This window comes from Bombus affinis, chromosome 13 (assembly GCF_024516045.1).
Source record: "Bombus affinis isolate iyBomAffi1 chromosome 13, iyBomAffi1.2, whole genome shotgun sequence".
NCBI lineage: Eukaryota > Metazoa > Arthropoda > Insecta > Hymenoptera > Apidae > Bombus > Bombus affinis.
The window spans coordinates 6,618,051-6,637,304 of record NC_066356.1 but is presented as its reverse complement, the minus strand read 5'-3'; the positions used below and the strand labels follow the sequence as shown (position 1 = coordinate 6,637,304).

At 37.2% G+C, this 19,254-nt stretch overlaps 1 protein-coding gene across 6 annotated transcripts in view; it reads left to right on the top strand.

Annotated features, from left to right (window-relative positions):
* The window catches only part of LOC126923460 (uncharacterized), a 193,333-nt gene that overhangs the window by 37,415 nt on the left and 136,664 nt on the right, over window positions 1-19,254 (top strand). For all 6 annotated transcript variants that reach the window (XM_050736929.1, XM_050736928.1, XM_050736932.1 and 3 more), the window contains one exon: window positions 6,674-6,810. In XM_050736929.1, coding sequence (XP_050592886.1) covers window positions 6,674-6,810 — 137 coding nt within the window. The remainder of the gene's footprint in view (window positions 1-6,673; window positions 6,811-19,254) is intronic.

Sequence of the window (19,254 nt, the reverse complement as noted above, 5' to 3'; positions counted from 1 at the left end):
TCAAATTAATTACAAATGAGATATTGGAAGACAAAATGAGGAAGTTTGGGAGTCAGAAAGCGAGTCCTTGGAGTTGCGTGTAGATAATAAACAGGGAGAAATTGAAGATCGACGTTAAAGAATAAATGGGCAGAACGATAGAAAGGAAGAAGATATGGACGTAGGAAATTGAGGGACGATTCGTGGAAATTATGTGTTGTGCAACGTGCAAGATTGAAGATCGACGATCGAATCGAAATGAAAGAAAGAGAAACAAAAGGAGGAAAGTTATGGAATCAGGAAGTAATTTCTTAGAGTTGTATGTGATAAAGTATGAAAAGTTGGAGGTAGTCGCCAGAGAATAAGTGGACAGAACGATAGAAAGAAAGAAGATATGGGGGAGGATTTCGAATTTCAGGGGCGAACTATGGAAAGTACGTGTCGCGGAACATGCAAAGTCGAAGATCGACGATCGAATCAAAGATAAACGAAAGAGAGGGGAGAAGAAACGGAGAAAGTTGTGGAATGAGGAAGTCGTTATTTAGAGTTGCATGTAGATAATAAGGTATGAGAAATTGGAGACTGGCACTAAAGAATAAATAGGCGGAACGATAGAAGGGAAGAAGATATGGAGGATGCTTATGGAATTGGCGGATGATTCATGGAAAGTACGTGTTGTGGAACATGCAAATTTAAGGGTTGACGATCGAAGCACAGATAAATGAAAGGAATGAAGAAAACGGGAAGTAAACTCGGGGAGTAAGTTTTCAGATTTGCATGTGATAAACCATGAAGAATTAAAGGTTGACGCGCGCGTGATGGATGAATGAAAGAAAGAAAAGGATACAAACAAGGAGAACTTTTGCAATCGAAGGATAACTTTGGAGAATTTGATGTTATAAAATATAGATGAAATATCGAAGGCTGAAGCTCGTATTTATTTTTATTGATATTTATTTATTTACTCGTATGAAAATGAAGAATAAATAGAAGACGTCAGAAGCAAGAGAAGGAAAAGTCAGTTGGAATGAAGAGATGATTAAGTAGAAATGAAATATCTGAAATGAATAATAAGTGGCAAAAATGGTGGAAAGAAGAGAAAGTGAGAAAAGTTTGTAGAATCGTGGGATGATTCTGGGGAATTTTCAGCCGACCTAGTTTGATCCATGAACCAGGCTTTTGGTGGTAAAAGATTTTACACGAGATCTGGATGGAAGTTTCCACACATACACACATGGAAACAGTGGATTGACACAAGACGAAAATGTACGGGGAACGGTGAACGCATAGCTCGAATGAGATCTCGATAGGAAAGGCGAATGGCATCGTTGGGAAGAATATCCGGGTTCAAATCCCGAAGTAGATCTCCAAATGCCTCTATCTCTATCTTGCAGCCTCCAAACGAGAATAGTTCCATTAGCGTGAGAATCTAACACTTCGCCTTTACACCGCTTTATTTTTATCGGAGATAAGAATGTAAGGAACGTTGAACCTCGGAACTATTCCTCAACCGAATCTTGAATTCAACACAGGGATGAATTAAGAGGATCATAATCCAGTCTGTATTTTAATCAAATTTAATGTAATTCTCAAAGTAATACGTAACGGTATACATTATTGAACGTTAACGTAGAAGATTGTTGAAAAACAAATATCAAACGATTTACATATCGTTTAATTGAAGTATAAAAAGACATGTATAAGAACGAGTATGAAAAGGGGTTGAAACTATCGAAGCTAGACTGTGGCAAACTATGAGCACGATAGAAGATTTTATCACGCGATAAGGAGAAACATTTCGATTTACTTATTCCTTTATTAAACAGTTGGCTGTTGCGAATTCTTTGTAAAGTGTGTACTTAAAACTTATCGCAGAAGGTAAACGGTGACGAGTATACTCGTTAAACACAGAGTACCATATGTATGGCTGTTATAATATAGAATTAAGTTGCAACGAAACGACTGTTTTTTAACTCCTTAACCTATAATACGATTTACGTTCGAGAATTTATGTTTGGTCCGATCATCTACTACGGGCTATGCCCGTAGTTGTAGGTTAAGCAATTAATTTTATTACTGCAATTACTAATTTGTGCTTTAAACAGCAAATTGTAACTACTTTTTACTCACGTCAAGTATATTGGTTAAAACACAAAATATTGTCATCTGTTCGTGACGAGTATACTCGGCAGAAACAGCTAAGCCGGTTAAGATCAGCAAAGGAAAAAGTACTAGAAAAGAAAACAGAGGATAGAATATTAGCTAATAATAGGTAATAATTTCTGCTGGCATTTCACATAACAACATTCGGGAATCGAGCAAGCAAACTCGATTAACGAAGGATTTCGCAACGTAAGAGAACGTCAATAGTTGGAATATTTCGCAGTGTATACAGGTGATAACAGCTCTTGTCGCGGTATTTCGGTTTCCCATCGAGAAGATCGTTTGGAATCGGCCACGCGATCTAAACGACCCTCGTCGATCGATAATCCGATCGATCCACTAACAAGCCTGCCGCGAACAAATCCTCGTGGCATATTGCTTTGGTGATCCATCTATTTCCTGGAATTAACGCAGTCGACCGTGCCCCTTTAATTCCATTACCATAGAAGCTGCAGATTCTTCGCTAGTTACATCGCCAGATTGTCACACCCACGTTAATACGTTCAACGAAATAACCTCCGATCTTGACTAGTGTACGTCGAATGACCGCTACTTGCGAAAAAATCTACCAATCTCTTGTAAATTAATTCGATCGGTTTATTTCTCTTTTTCGAATCTGTTCCGAAGAAGCGCCTTCCTCCTTTTTCCTATAACCAGGACCAAAGACGGCGGAATTCAAACTTTAGAATTTATAATTAAAAGAATAATTGTATAACGAAGGATAATTATTATTCTAAGATTGAATTTAAGTGTTAATTATTCGCTACTTGTCGCCTAATTGTCTAGGCAGTAGCTTGTGATATTAGTTAAAAGAATGTTAGTAAAAGTATTTGTAAAAGGACGTTAAAAGACGTACAAAGGAGATATGTTAGTGAAACGATATTTAAAGATTACGCTGGAACGTTTTTGCTTAAAATTTAGATCCAATCTTATACTTAATTAGCTGAGAAAGAAGTTGTAAAAAACAATCTTTTACATACTAATGCTTTTAATTGCACGGAATTAAATAAAAGCTTTGCTAAACAATATGTCCGCGAAATATCACACACGCGGCAGCTTTATTTATTTATTTATGCGAGTAAGAATATTTACACTGTTAATATTTAGCCTTAGAAGCGAGAACAAGCTTTGCTCGGCACTGGATGACTTTCTCCTCTAGCTGTAAGAGGCCGGAAGCGATTTCAGCCTGAATGAGGAAAGAGGAGGAAACGGTCAAGGGTGGAGGATATGCTAAAAGCGTCTCGGCGTTCATTTCGCGCGTCTCGTTTATATTCGAGCGGAATGGACGAAAATTGATCGGCGGCCGTGTAGCGTAAATCACACGTGCCACAGTTTTAATAATAAATCAGCATCATTTTTGCCAACGCTGCCGCGTCTGATCGACATTGTTCTACGCATCGAATGTTTTATATTCGGTTCGTATTGTATAAAATGACGAGCGTTTTCCGCGAGAGGCCATTTGCACAGGCCCGTCAGCGAAAATATATCGTGCTCGGTAAAGCCATAAATAACATTTCGGTAGTAAAAAGCCTCTTGGTAAACGTTGATGACCTGAAACCCTGATATCCAAGCTGAGAATCCAACTTCCGTTATTTACGATTTCACAGGATAATGGCCGCTAGACTTTGCACTTTTATGTGTTTTATGTATGAATTTTAAAAACGTTTAAGTACATAGGACGCGTATATTATGCAAATGATACGGATCTCTACGCGGACCCGGCTGTTTTATTCGTGTTCGTAGAAATTTGAATTTGCGTAAATTCCCTTTCGATCCTAAAGTCCCAGTGATCGTAATCTAAAATAACGTTTCACATCGGATAAAGTTGCGCTCCTAACGAATGCAAGCTTTTTGATTATTTTTCTTGCGAATACAGTTGCGTCCATCGCCGTTCAATCTGACGAACAGTGGATTTTTTCAGGCGAAAAATCTATTCTTTTTATGGTAGACAAGCTGAACAGAGAGCATTGTCTTCGAGCCAAGGCTTACGCTTGGTTTACGAACCGTTATCGGTGTTCACGGTTGATAGAGGGATTAATCGACGTTTGCAAGGGGAGGATTTAAAGACCTGGTCGAACTAGGATGCGGAGAAACCGGATCACTTTGGTGATCCGTCACGACAATTGTCCTGCTGGTAATGCGTTAAACTGGTGCATATAAAATGCCGTATATTTCGATAAAACGCTTTAAACACGCGTATGGATCCTTTGGAATATCGTGTATACGTGATACACGTAATTAACTCTCAATGATCATACCTAATATATTTACGTAGAATATTCAATTGAATTTTGTATTCCGTATATCACGCGACAGAGATTATTAGTGGTCATCACCGCTAAATACAGAGTACAAATTTAATTAAACATCCTGACCTAAAGCGTTATGGTCATCTATGACATAACAACATCAGTGGAGGGTTAAAATAACTCTCGTATAATTCCGTGTACTCCTACCAATAATTTTTTAATTTCAGACATTAACTAAAAAATTCTTTGAATACTTCTTTTATGATCTTATTGTTCTAATCCAATTTGATCGTTATAAAAAATTGTCCAAGTGTTTGGAAGAGCGAAGAAACAGTAAGAGTTTCGTGTTGTAATCCATAATTTTTTTATTTCCGCTCCGTACGAAGCTTCTGTTAATTTTTGTTCGTGTTTGTTTATCGTCTTTACTTTTCCTATTTGCGTCCGAGATATCATCTCTCTTATTGTTTGCAGTTAAGTCTCGCATGGAACATCGTCGTTGCCCTTTCTCTTGGCTTGCCCTCCGATAAAAAATTATCGATCTTGCATTCTACGAATCGATTATCCTAACGCGTACGCACGCTCTTTCAATTATTCAAATTATACTCTCGTTAACTTTGTTGAAAGTCACTTTACGAGTCACAAATAATCCATGACTACAAAGCACGAAATTTTAACTATTTTATTTCTACGTTTCTTCATGATGTGCGACTGGCGCAGCATCTAACGATCGAGCAACGGGCAAAATTTATGGTATGGTTTCCTCGTGTTAATTTGAAAGTTTGAAAAAGCGACGTTTCGTACGCGTCACCGTAATATTTCGCTAGACGGTGTATTCCTGCTAATTAAGAGAAACACGGCGATGAAATTTTGTACAACGACGAAACTCGGAATACGTGTAATTCATTTGAACGTTTCATTAAAATACAACAGGTACCCAGCCGGCGAGACATGTAATGCGGTTGACGTGAAAACGAATAAATGGAAATGAGTTTGATCCGGGCTTGGTCGGGAAACCGCGTAATTACTTTCTCACTTCGAAAAATATTTTCCCAACACTTCGAAAACCCTTCTTTTCACCGTGTGTTCAATTCAGATACGTTTCGTCATTTCTCTTAAAATTCGACCACTTTGTGTCTTTTTTCGATTCACTTTGTTCCTGTTTCTTTTTTTCGCAACGCGATGCAATGGAAAGACATTGCAGTTCGAAAATTCTTCGTGAATTTACGATATATTTTCCACGATAATTCTGGCTATATTTTATTAAAAGTTTCACCGAAATAATTAAAGGAACCCCCTGAGAATTGTTTCCCTGTTTATGCATCAATGTTTCTAAACAGAGAACATTTCCTTCAGGTTTTGTTTGCGTAAAGATCGCGGGGCAATGACGGAACACGGTAGTTTCAAAGTTTAAACATTCCTTGTGAATGTATATTCTCTACGTTAATCCCTGGCGCGTTCTATTAAAAGTTTATCCGAAGTGATTCAAGGAAATTCTTGATAATTAAATCGTTCACAGATCAAATTGATTACGTAACTGCGCTTACTGAAATTTTTCGAATTTCGGTAACGTGTCGCGAAAAATAAACAACGACGAGTATACTCGTCAAACACAGCTGTTATAACACAGAATGATGTTGTGACGAAATGACATTTCATTTTTTTATTTTAACACTGACAGGCTTCGTCGTGACAGAAAATATTGTCATTTCTTCGTGACGAGTATATTCGTCAGAAACTAACTTGGAAAGAACCATTATTTAGAAGGACATTTTCGCGTTCACATCGAAGATTGGGTAATGTTTGCATAATGATCGCGAGCCATAGCGTGCTCTAAAGTGATTTCGATAAAACGGAGCGGCGCGTGATTAGCGGGTGAGCTGTGAACCATGGCGCGATCATGATTAGAAGACAAACGGAACGAGTTAATACGAACGATCGTGGATTAAAGTAACGAGGAGGATCTATTTCATTTTCTCCTATTCGTTCGTTTACTTTGTAAAAGTGAAAAGAATATAAGCGAAGGAAATGGCAATATTATTTCCTCTCAGACTTAGTTTCATCTTGAAATAACGTAAACGTTAACTGTAGCTGCTATTACCACGATATCTTAATTTTAAAGAGGAGCGATTGGTCCGATGCTTTAAATTCTTGGAATTGAATCCGTGAAATTGGCAGAATAATGATAGGCTCGACAAATCGACCTCTTTCTTTCTTTTCCTGCTAATTGTCTCACGGATGGATAATGATGAATATTAAAAAAAGGATTCTCTCATTCTGGGCAGGTGTTGGGAGGACTAGGACGCAGGATGTCGAGCGGCGACAAGGCTTCACCGGGCCTGACCATCGATCGCGCCGCCTTTCTGCTTTTGCGGGTGAAGAAAGCCTTCAAGAAGAAGAAGCAACAGCGAAAGGAGAAAAGGCGAGTGCTTTATTTTCATTTTGTCTATGGTTTTCTAATTGTTTTAGCAAAATGTTATGATACGAGAACGGGAACGTGCGAACAAGATGATAGCGTGTGATAGGAGAATTAAATTTTTCAATATGAGAAAGGAAAAGCGAGAAACCTCGCAGTATTCTTCTTGAAAATTTGAAAGAAATTTCGTTGGAACGAGATAATGAATTATAAGAGGAAAGTAAAAAAAGCGAATTAATTTAGACGATTGCATAAAATTCGAGACTGTAAAAATTTTATGAAATTGTTTGATAGAACGAACAAGAAGGGAGAAGTAAAAATGCAAATTATTCAACTTGATATTGATAATTGGAAATTCTCTTCCAGATACGAGATATTTTGATTAAAAAAAAAAAAAAAAAAAAAAAAAAAAAAGAAAAACTAGGAATCACGAGGGAAAAATTAAAAAGCCAAATTTAATTCAATCTACCGTACAAAAATTTCCCAGGTATTTCGCAAGGAACGAGAAGTCGTGGGAAATAAAACGGCGCGTTTTTTAATTTAATCGACCACGTAAAGTCGTCTCCTCAATTTTCGGAGAAATTTCGATAAAAGGAAAGAGGAGCCATCGGAAGAAGAAACTGAAACAAAGCGCAACATCCAGTTTAATCGATTCTCCGCAACCCTCTAACGTCCCGTTCCGTTTTATTACACGTTCCTTCTCTAACAGTCCGTCTCTGGACGAAAATCAATTCGAGTTTGGCCAGTTTCCGGAAAAGCTGTTCATGCCTCGAGAATTATTTATGGGACAATTCGCTTTGTCTCGTCGCTGTTGTACACCGGAGTTACCTGCTGGTACGGCCGTACCGAAGAAGTTACCATGAAAAGCTGAATCACATTGGCGGCGTGGCAAAATGGTGGTGGAGAATCGTGTGGGCGTTGAAATGGGGTGTCGTTTTCTTGAAAGTTGGATGATACCGCGGAGGAAAGTAGCGGACGAAGCGAAGGAAAGTTTCGCGGAAACCGGCGGCTAGTTAGCCGAGGAGATTTTGCCTTGTTGTTTTTTTTATCCTTTTTTTTTTTGCGAAGAAATGCTGTCCGATGGAACGTGAAATAATACGCGGATTCACTAAGTTTGAAGAGTTTCGAACGAAACGGTAAAGAAACGAAACGAAACGAAATCTTCTCAGCATGTAGATATTACGTTTTCCCTGGAAGAGCGCCTGTTATCGCGCGATTTTTTCCTCGATGCAAATAGGCTGTCTGCCTAATGCATATTAAAAAACCTACTGGTTTATAATAAGAGATTGTAATAAATTTTATTTAGTATTTATTTTGTATCGGAAATTAGGTTTAAATATTTACTCGGTTTTTAAAATTTACTATTTACCTAGTGTTTTATTTAGTATTTATTTGATATTGATTATTAGGTTTAGCGTTATTTTTATTCTTTTTAGAAGTTCCATATATCGTTCAGAAAGTTTTTACGGTACAATATTTCTTCCTTTATTTTACAATATTAAGTTTGGTATTCGTTTAGTATTCTATTCGCTATATTACGTTATAAAGTATTTTACGAAATAACAAATCTATAATAAAACAGCTAAGAAATAAAGTTAGAAAAAGTATAGATCGAGCGATTGTGCAAAACGACATAGCAACGAAACGCGTTCGTTCGTTCGTTACGTGCAAAAGTCTGCTGTTGCTTTCATCGATGAGCGTAATAGCGAATCGTTATCCGGTAATTGATCAGAGTAGCGAAGTTCTCGAAAACGTCCCTTGGCGAGAGCTTTGCATAAGGGTGCAATATGTTCGTTTCAATTATCTCGTGCTTATCGACTGTCAAAGGGAACTACGTAGTCGTCAACTAATTCCCAACTACTCTCGATAGTAAATCTTAATGAGCTTGTAAACTCGCGTGATTCCCTAATTTACCGTAAGCCGTTCATCCCTGCGTTAGTATTTTTGTACCATATTCCGTCAAGATTTATAAGGACGACGATTCACCCGTCAAAAACATCGGACGTTTTCCAAAATTCTATTTTACCTATTACTTTGATCATCGATTATTTTTATTTCATATGGATGACGATTCGTACGTTAAAAGTCTTCACACGCTTTTTAAAATTATATTTACGCTGTTACTTCGACCGTGAATTATTTTTATTTCACTGTGGCGACGGCTAGTCCATTTAAACTTCTTCGAACAATTTACAAAACTGTATTTTAACCATTGCTTTAAACGTTGATTATCCTTATCTTCGCTCCAGTACAGAATAGAATATTCTTCTGGCATTTTTCTCATACATATTACTCTGCTCGCGCGTGTGGCTAATACATACGTGCATGTATGTATACATATGTGTTCTATGTTGCATTCTGTTTTGTATATAGTGTATAGCTCATGAAATTCTGACGCCGCTTTAATTAGGTAAATTAGATACAGTTAGGTGTCAGGTGATCTGTGTAAATTTCAGTATCAGACGTATGCTAGAATTTTGCTGGATGAATAATCGTGTAGCGCTGTCTGTGCGGATGACAAGATAGAAGATATAGTATTTGCTGTGCGCGCTGTCGAATGTTCTGTACATTCTTGGTTTCTGTCTTACACCGTACCGAGTTATCTGATCCCATAGGGATAACTCGGTAGTACAGATTTGATTACACGTTGTTAAAGCCCCGACGCGTTGCTCTGAAAATTAGCGATTGCTGTGTGCGTTCGTTATAAGAGGCTTGATCACAGAGTGAGTGATATTTTAACAAGAATCTGCTCGTTTTTGAAACGAGGTTCGGCCGAATTTTGGGTTCCATTATTCGCGCCGCTAACTCGCCGAATTCTCTCCCCTTCTGTAAAATTACCAAACAGTAGAGGCTCTTCGAAAGCCTGACATTTTCTGTTTGTTCGTGATATTAATAATTCTTGGTCACAGCGTTCTGAATATTCATGAACCGGGTCTACAGACGTGCGCGCAAAGACTTGACAAACATTTCGCGTCTCTGCTGTAATTCGAGGGCCATTCTGTCCAGGAACTTTACTTTAATTAAATGAATACGCACGATCGCGTAGCTCGCTCGCGTTTGAATACGAATAGGAAAAACCGCATAAATCGACCCAGTTTCTTGCTGTTTGCTTTATTTTTCGGTTCCTTGTGAAGACCGAGACGTAACGCGATTCCTACGCGAAGTCGCAGACCGTTGGAATTTAGTTTATCATTCGTCAATAAAAATGGCTCTGATGGAAAGGCAATTTACTTATTTTGATAGCGAATACCACAGTAATATTCGTAGTTTAGGTATTTTTTAATCAATTGTATACCTGATATTTTGATATTCTTTTCGTGTGCCGAATAAATCGAATTGGCGAGAGAATTTCGTGTCTTTATGAAATATTGCGAAGAATTGAAACTCGTCACAGAAGCAACGATAAACTGTTTCCACGCTTCTCTTTCTATCTTCGAATTCACTTTACTTTTCAATGACGAATATCAAGAGAAAATTCATAGTTTTGATGTTCGAAGTAATTCGTACCTGTTGTTCTCGCAATTTTGACAATTAACGTGTCGCAGCATTATTTACTAAATGGAATCTTCTAAACTTTCGTGAAAAATTCGAGAAAACGGACAAATTCGGCATTCGGCGTAGAAAATGAACAATTTGCGGATGTCTTTTTCTGTCGCATTTAATTTATTGATCACTTCGACGATGAATGTTAGGGTACAGTAACTAACGTGATCGTTACAATTAACAACAAACGTTGATTCTACACGTCGAACGAATGGCATAATCGGTTGGAAATTTTGCGAAAGTTTGCCTGATAATTGGAGTAATCTGAAGCGGCACGGTTAGTCTGCGGTTCTCAGTCAAACATGCAAATGTACGTTAGCTGCGGAGAGTAGCAACTTCGGCTTTGTACCTTCGTGCTAATCTAAACTTCGAAATTTAATCAGCATCAGGTACCAACGAACCGTTTCAACCGGTTCCCAAGCTTTTGCTGTTAGATTCGCTCGAAAATTCCACGCTCTTCCACGTCGATTCGCGTTCAATGTAAGTGGCTGTCGTGAATTTTGATAACCACGGACATTTTAGATCGAGGCGCGCCGATGTAATCGCACCGCGTACTATGGCAGACGCGATTCTGAAATTGGCACATCGGATGGGAAATATGTTAAGCGAACTGATGATATAGATCGAATATTCGCATCTTCCAAGTCGAAAGTTGACGCTGTCGCTGGTCCTACAATGAAGATATAAATTATGTATGTCCGTTATCGTAGTTAATCGACACAAGTTTCGTAGAATTAGTAGCAGCAATTCTGGTTTGGTTTTGTAACAATCATTTTCCTTCTGTTAATTTTCATATCTTTCTAATTGGAAGTTTTAGTTTTCGATCATCTTGCAACAAAAGTTTAAATGCTGTCCGAGTGCATGTTAAATCGACAGAGGTTTTGTACAATTAGTAGCAGCAATTCTGGTTAGGTTTTATAACAATTATTTTCCTTTTGTTAATTTTCATATCTCTCTTATTGAAAGTTTTAGTTCTTGATTATCTCGCAGTAAAACCTGTCCAAGTACATGTTAAATCGACACAGGTTTTGTAGAATTAGTAGCAGTAATTCTGGTTAGGTTTTATAACAATCATTTTCCTTCTGTTAATTTTCATGTCTTTCTAATTGGAAGTTTGAGTTCTTGATTATCTCGCAGTGAAAATTTAACTCCTGTCCAAGTGCTTGTTAAATCGACACAGGTTTTGTAGAATTAGTTTTAGGTTTGATAGGAGTCATTTTCTTTCTGTTAATTTTCATATCTCTCTTATTGAAAGTTTTAGTTCTTGATTATCTTGCAGTAAAAGCTTAAATCCTGTCTTGTCCTTATAAGCTTAAATCCTGAGTTTCCATTAAAAATGTCCATTATCTTTCTAACCAAACTTGGAACTTTTATTCTTCTACCATAAATCTTTATTCGTGCTGATAATGATGAAACTGGTGTAAAGTTTAAACTTTAAAGAAGTTGCATTTTTAATTCATTTTATATTACATCAATCTACATTATAACATTTAATATGCAAGAATTTTTGCGTGAAAAAAATCACTTTCACAGTCACTGGAACACATGGGATCTCGTGTACCTTTATACTACAAGTATAAATCTTAATATAAGATTTAATATAATTTTACACCAAAGGTATATATCAGAGTATCAAGTTGAAGAAGATTTTCTAGAATTAGAACGGTTACAGGATGCAGCCGTGCAATAAATTGTTGGGAATTTCTATCGTAATTCGTACAGAGTTTCCACCACTTTTAAGAGAACCGTACAAAGGCTTCAAGGAAAAGATCTCGTGATATTTACCAAGAAACTTTCCTTGTCCGCCAGCTACTGCACTTCTTTTATTAGCTTTGCATCAACTAGGATGCACTCCGCTGAATACTTATACAAACCAGAGAAAATTCTTAAAATTTCCATATATAAAGAATCGTTCTGGTTTTTCTTTTAATTTACATTTATTTTTAACTCTAACAAGTGACGGAATTTAAGTAACTGTTCACGATAGTTGTAATGGAAAAAAACAGTTGTAGCCATTTCGTTCGCAATGGAGGAACATTCGTCCAACTCTCTACTGGGAAAGAAAACATGGAAATTCCGTGACGCGCATATCCATGTCGCTACTTTATTCCCATCCTCTCTAAACGACGTCATGGCCCCGATTACTAATTAACCCGAATAGCGATCGTCTCCTCGCAGTTCCGCAAGCACTTTGTCAGATGAGGAAAAAAGAGAGTGTTAAGTAAATTATAGTCTGGTCGTCTTCGTTGGAATTTCGACGTGATTCTTCGTCTGTCGTTAATGCATTTAATCGAAGGAAAGTCGGTACCAGGCTTGAAAGGACTAATTCGCGCTATCGCAGGATGAAACCGTACGATTTTTTGCACAGCTCTTATTTTTTAATCCATAGAGGAACAATACCATTTAATATACCAGGATCGTTCAGAAAGTAATACTCGTTTAAAAGGTCGTCCAACTTTGTTCGTGTGTCGAGATAAATTATGCCAAATTCCGCGTTTAGATAATTAATGTCGTTGAAGCTTCATTCGTCTAAAATGCCCTTTCTTTCGCCCTTTTACGCTTTTCGTATGCCGAAAACGTTCGTCCAAAAGGGATTCATCGTCGAATTACGAGAATTTACGGCAACAAGATTATGGCTGGTATCATTCGTAAGGCGATGGATACGGGAATTGAATAATCTGACCGAGAAACTCATATTTGATCGTAATCGTTCTGGTCGCTCGTCCCTCGTTCCGCAGGACCCGAAGAAACGTGTCCGCGATTTCATTAGCTGCGATCGATCCGGATTGCTGGATTTTTTCTTCTTCGGAAAACTGAAAGAGTTCTTGGGTAGATAACACTTCGCGGGAAACGACGATTTAAAACTGTTACGATTTATGAAACGATGGTCGTGCGAACTCGCGGCTCAAGTCTATGCGGAAGGTAGACAGAAACTCGTTTCGCGTTACGATAAGCGGTCAAATAGAAGCGCTGGTTTTATTGGGAAATATCTGGCTATACATATAGAAAGCTACGAACAAAGAAATCCCTTTAAAATGTATTTCTATTGTTGTTACGTCAAAACGAATATTACTTTCTGCACGACCCTCGTATAAAGGAAAACAAGTTTTTAGTCCTCTTAACGAGAAACAAGTTAGTTTTACTGGTACGAGATCTTCTGTTTTCCCAATCTATTGAAAACGTACAAATCTTTCTGATAATCTTATTTACTTTTATCAAGACACACATGTGTCTTATAATTACACGTACTTATTTATTTTCGACATATTGCTGCTTTAATCCCAACATATTTGGAAACATAAGGTAGTTGTTAGTTTATCCGAACGAGTCCAATAAAATATTTCGGATAACCGATAAGTCCGGGTAATAGAGGCTGGCTTGCTACCCCTATCGGTTGCTGTTACGAATTGCGATAATAGAAAGACGCTGGGATATCCGAGGCTGAACGAAAACTTGAACATAAATTGCATTAAACTACATGTCAGCTTAGAAAACAAACACACACTGCTCTTTTTGAAATAGCGTCATATATAACAGTGCTTTTAATAATAGTTGTTGAGATTATTAGATGTATAAAAAGAGAAAAACGCATGCATAAAATGTAAGGTACAAAATATATATATTTAATAGAGAAGTGTAATAATAAGTAGAAATACAATTTGATCTGGTTCAGATCCGCACGCTAGCAGTGTTACCTTATAATTGAAAAACCCCGAAGCCAACGTCGCCTGTCTATTGTTTATGGTCTGCCTTCATGATACTCTTTTGTCTACATGCTGTCGATGGCTTCAGCGCTTGAGAAAACTGAAAAGACCAGATTGATGACCACTTCAAAATAGTAAATTGTTAACAAAACGTTCTTACATCGTCGTATTAATTATAAAATACATTAAACTTAAATCCTTAGAAATAGAGAGAATTTGTCACGTATTCGTACGAACCTTACAAATCGTATAAACATAAAAAAAGCCTTATCAAAAAATCTTATACGGTATAATTTATCTTTTTAATAACACAATTTTTATTCGTTAGACGAAACACGCGAGCACGTACGACTCCTGCATACGCGTTCGTATAATTAAAAATCATATCATTGTTGTAACTTCTAAACGTGTAACTCTTGTTATATAGTTCGGTTATTACCAGTTTAAATAATTGTCAGTAAAAAATATACGCATAAACGAAACTCTACTGTGCAAATGGTTAGTAGAAATGACTGTCGTAGATATTCATGCAAGACTTACTATAGCAGATTACGTATCCTGCACGCGTTTGTGCATATTTAAATTTTTCATAACAGTAAGAACGTCCATAGTTTAGACATTCTCAATCCGATATCGGCAATCTGATCTCCATATGAAAACCAAACTACGTACGCGTGGTTAACCATTAAAAATGATGGAAAAATGAAATAAGGTATAAGTTCGTGTTATCTCGATACCAGAAACGATATTATTATTACCTGCCGATACGATCATTCGCGAGGTGTGTAATTTCCAAGTCAATTTCTCGATCGGAAAGCCGATTACGAATTCCACGAAATGGTTTGTCGTATTCGTAAAATTTGATGTTTTCCGATAATAGAACGTTATCCTATGATTCTCCGTGTTCTTTATAAATGGGAAGTTCAAGTTAACAAGAAGACGGGCTATGAACTCTGAAGTAGAGCTGGCCATAATTCGAGTTGTTTTGAATAAATGCTTGTCCGAGATAATCGTAGCTACTATCTGTTTCTATCGTTTCATCTACCAAAGGACAACAAATTTTCTGATTTAACGTTCGAGGAGCAAGACGATTGCGAAAAGTCGATATTACGACCGTTGGACGACGAAGAATATACTTCTCATCGTCGATATGATACAACGTAAAATACATTTCTAGAATAAATTCCGATACGAATAGGTCATTTCAATAAGTTTCTCTTAGGCGAATAATTCTTTGCTCGAGTAAATTCATAATCGATTGCATATTTATTCGTTAGAGCCGAGGGAAATTCTGTCAAGGAGTAAGAACGAGGATTTTTACTCTGTTATGCGAATAAAAATTTGCCTAACGCGGCTCCGGAGGATATGAAATCAGGCGAAGAATAACGCGGGAAAGAATGGCTCTGCGCTCGTGCGAGAAAACCGCTGACTGTCGGTCGAAGATGTGCGATTCGAAATATTCAAAGCCATTCGTTTCCAATAATTCCGACCGATATTGTTCAAAGTCTATGGCAGCGTGGTTTATGATAACCGGATACGCGATTTAATACCGTGAAAATTTCGGCTCAATCACCGTGTTTTATACGATGTGTGTGTATGTCCGTTTCGTTTGACTCGTGGGTCGTCTTTTCTGAAATTAGAGCGACCATGCGAGAGAATTTCTTGGGATTGTTTCATTCGAAGGGAACGGCGCGTGGTGATTCATGAAATTGGAAATAAGCTCGGCTTTGCTATGCACGACGAACCTGTTTCGCGTCTGTCACGGTTTACCCCTGGCAAATAAAAAACTATTCTCGAGTATCGATTCTATTGGTCTGTGTTCTCTTCGATGAATAGGATTGGAGAAAATAGACAGCAGTTTTGGGACGAATGTTAAGAGTCTTTTTCACTCGCACGAGGGTAGTTTTCGGTATTTACGGATTTTCACGGTCGTATTACGCCAGACTAATCCGAGGCCTGCTTATTTTTTTTTTTTTCTCGCAAGGGTAGACAAATATTGGTATTCCAATATTTATAGTACATATGAAAAAAGAAAGTACTTTCATATAGTGCAAAAATGTCGTTTTTATAAAAAGGATATATAAGCAAAGGGGAGGGGAAAAAAGGAGGAGAAAGGATAGGAAAGCAGAGATAGGAATGAGGAAAGAAGAAAAAGAGAGTGGAAGAATTCGCATGATATAGGTATTCGTTATGAAGGTCTACTAATTTTTATAAAAAGTAAAAAAAAAAAAAAAAACGGAGAGAAAAGAGCGAAAATGAAGATTTAAGGTAGAAAGGAAAAGGAAGGGAGGGAGAGAGGATAATAAAAAGTAGAGATGAACCGGGATGACTAAAAGAAAGAAAGGGAATGGGAGAAAGAAATGAAGCAAAGGGGGGTGACGAAAAATGACGGGAAGGAAGAAAAAAGCAGAGGGAAGGGGAGGGAAAACATTAGTACTCACCTTTGTTCCTGTTAATTCCAGAGTTCGAGCAGAAATTATAAGAGAAGATGTTGCATCAAAGCTTGTAACAGTAAATAATTTATATATTACCCGGACATTTACAAAATTTCTATCTAATAAAACATTAAAAATTTGAACTAGTTCGTCCGATTATGGTATATAAATAATTAAATCTCAAAAAGAAAGGAAATAATTAAATCGACTACGAAGGGCCATTAGGTTGATGTATATATACAAGGTGTCCCAGAGTTGATAGTAAACCGAGGAGCCGAGGAATCTATATGGAAAGAGATTTTTTGACGAGAAAACTGACTTTGAAAATTAGATTGCTATGTAAATTTGACTAATTATCGACTATGTGCGAGGTACGAGTAAATTATTCTGCTCGTGAGAACGAATAAAAAATTAACGAAGTGGTCTATCAAAAAAATCTTACTCTACATTTTTCACGTATTTTCAATCGTAGGATAATTTGCTATTAATCGTACGCTTCTATCGAAATTAGGCAAATTCCATCACACTTGAGAAATTTTTAAACTTCTCTATCTTCTCGAAAACGAATCGTCACGCGCAGGGCAATTTTGTTTCTTTTCTCGCGTACAATCACCACCTTGTCGATACCGAGACACCCTGTATATCTTAATATCGAAGAAAATGGATTCTGATCATTCCGCTCGTTAAATAAAGATCGCATATTTTGAAAGTATAATACGTTTGTTTTTCGTTTGATAAGGATAATGCGAGTCTGACTCGGAAAATATCTGATTTCAATTATACTTTCCATGAGAATGGGAAATCGATTTTTCAGATTTGCATCAGCCCGAAAGCGAATCGAAAATTTTGTTCGATGTCTGCTTCTCGCTTCTCTGTCAGGTGTCACGAAAATTTGTTCATACCGAATACTCGTAATTTATTCGATCTTGTGTCAGGCTTTTCGTGTTTTAATCTAATACTTTTGATAGCTTCATATACATATATACATACATGTACGCAGACACACGTCAGTTCGAATTTCTCCTGCCAGTCGATCTTCATTCACGGAAAAGGCATAGTTTTATCGTGTTTCTCCGCTAAAAGCTTTCAATCTTTTTCATTCTTCCATTTCGCAAGATTAATCGACGACTATATAAGATTATACGTTCTACGAGAAATAAATTGCTTGAATAGAAGAAAGCGTACGCATAATGATGCAACATTCGTTGCTAATTGTGTAAGTTACTTTATTTCCGAGTTAGACGAGACAAATTCGTTAGCATTTATCCCGCACGATTATTTAACTCCAACGAGCCGAACAAATTAAATCGAAAGTTGCCCGAAGCAAATAGAAATTGATGATATTTATGACGCGGATTTCTCTCCCATTGAATAAAAGCGGAATACATTTTTGACCTATTTATTTTACTTTACCGGAATGAAACTTTAATTTACGAACGCGGCACGCCGATGCTAATTCATAAATATTGTTCGTACGCTCGCCATGGGATTAGATTATTCCACACTGTCGTAACACCGTCGTTTATTTCGCCTTTTTGAATTTCCAAGATAACATCGAAATGAATTAAATCAACGGCTAATAATTGCAAATTGCTATAGAATCATCTTAATAGATCAATGAAGATTAATATAAAAACTGTTGGTGAAAGCCAGTCACGTGAAAGATATTCGATGAAATGTTTAAAGTTAATTGGGAATTATTGTTCACCCTATTTTCAGAGCACTGACAGATTTTCGTTTATTTCGAGGCTAAAAAGAATAGAAAAGTTAGCAAGCTGAAATTTAAAAAGCTATAAAGAATTTAATAGGAAATTCAACGCGATATCAAATCTGCAACACAAAAGTCAACAACGTGAAAGTGGTCAGTGAATATTCCATCGAGAGCACTAATCATTTTTGTAATTGAAAAAATGATAAAAAAGGCGAAAAATAATTTCAAGAAGAAGGACAGATAATACATTATCTATCAATGAATGTACTAAACGTTCTAGGTTTCTCAATTTTTTAATCTTTTTAACGTACGTGTGTGGGCATTCCATTACTTATGGAATGATTTGACATTTTCTTCTCGTCTCGGTGTCGCTCTTAGAAAAGGTCGATACCTTAGGAAGGATCGATACAGGAGCAAATCGAGCACGTTGTCTCAGCGGAAAAGATACATCCAAAGAGGAAAAAAGAACGACTGGTACAAAGACTCGGTTGAATTGGTTCGTGGCCTTTACCTTCCAGCAGAGCTTCCTCATTTTTCACAAGAAGGCGAAACTGCTGCGGATGCTGGAGATAATACAAAGACGTTTCGTATAATGGTTTTCGTCAAACGTTAGATGTTTGTCCCAGCGAACGTCGGAAAATAAAACCCGCAAAGCATATCCGAACGTGATATTCGCGGCGTAGCTCATCCTGCTATTCTTTCGCAATTTTCTCGAAACCAAGACGCGTACACCAAAAGTGCAGTGTAACGAATTTTTACAATTTTTTATTTCGTCCAGCATTCGTACATTTTCACCGTGTTCCCACCAAGAAAGAGACCTTATATTTTTGTTCGTGTTCCTGGATTCTCTCAAGTTTCGCCGAAAATGAAACGAAGCTAGAAATTTCACGCACTGCGTATATTTTCTATTGCCTCTTCAAATCCGCAGTACTGCGTAAAGAAACCGTATTCGTAATTCGACACGCAGTAAAAAGCAAAACAAGCTCCTACTTCGCCTCTTATTCCTTCTTTGAAATTCCTTCATACTTCACGAAGAAACTTCATACATTTTTTAGTG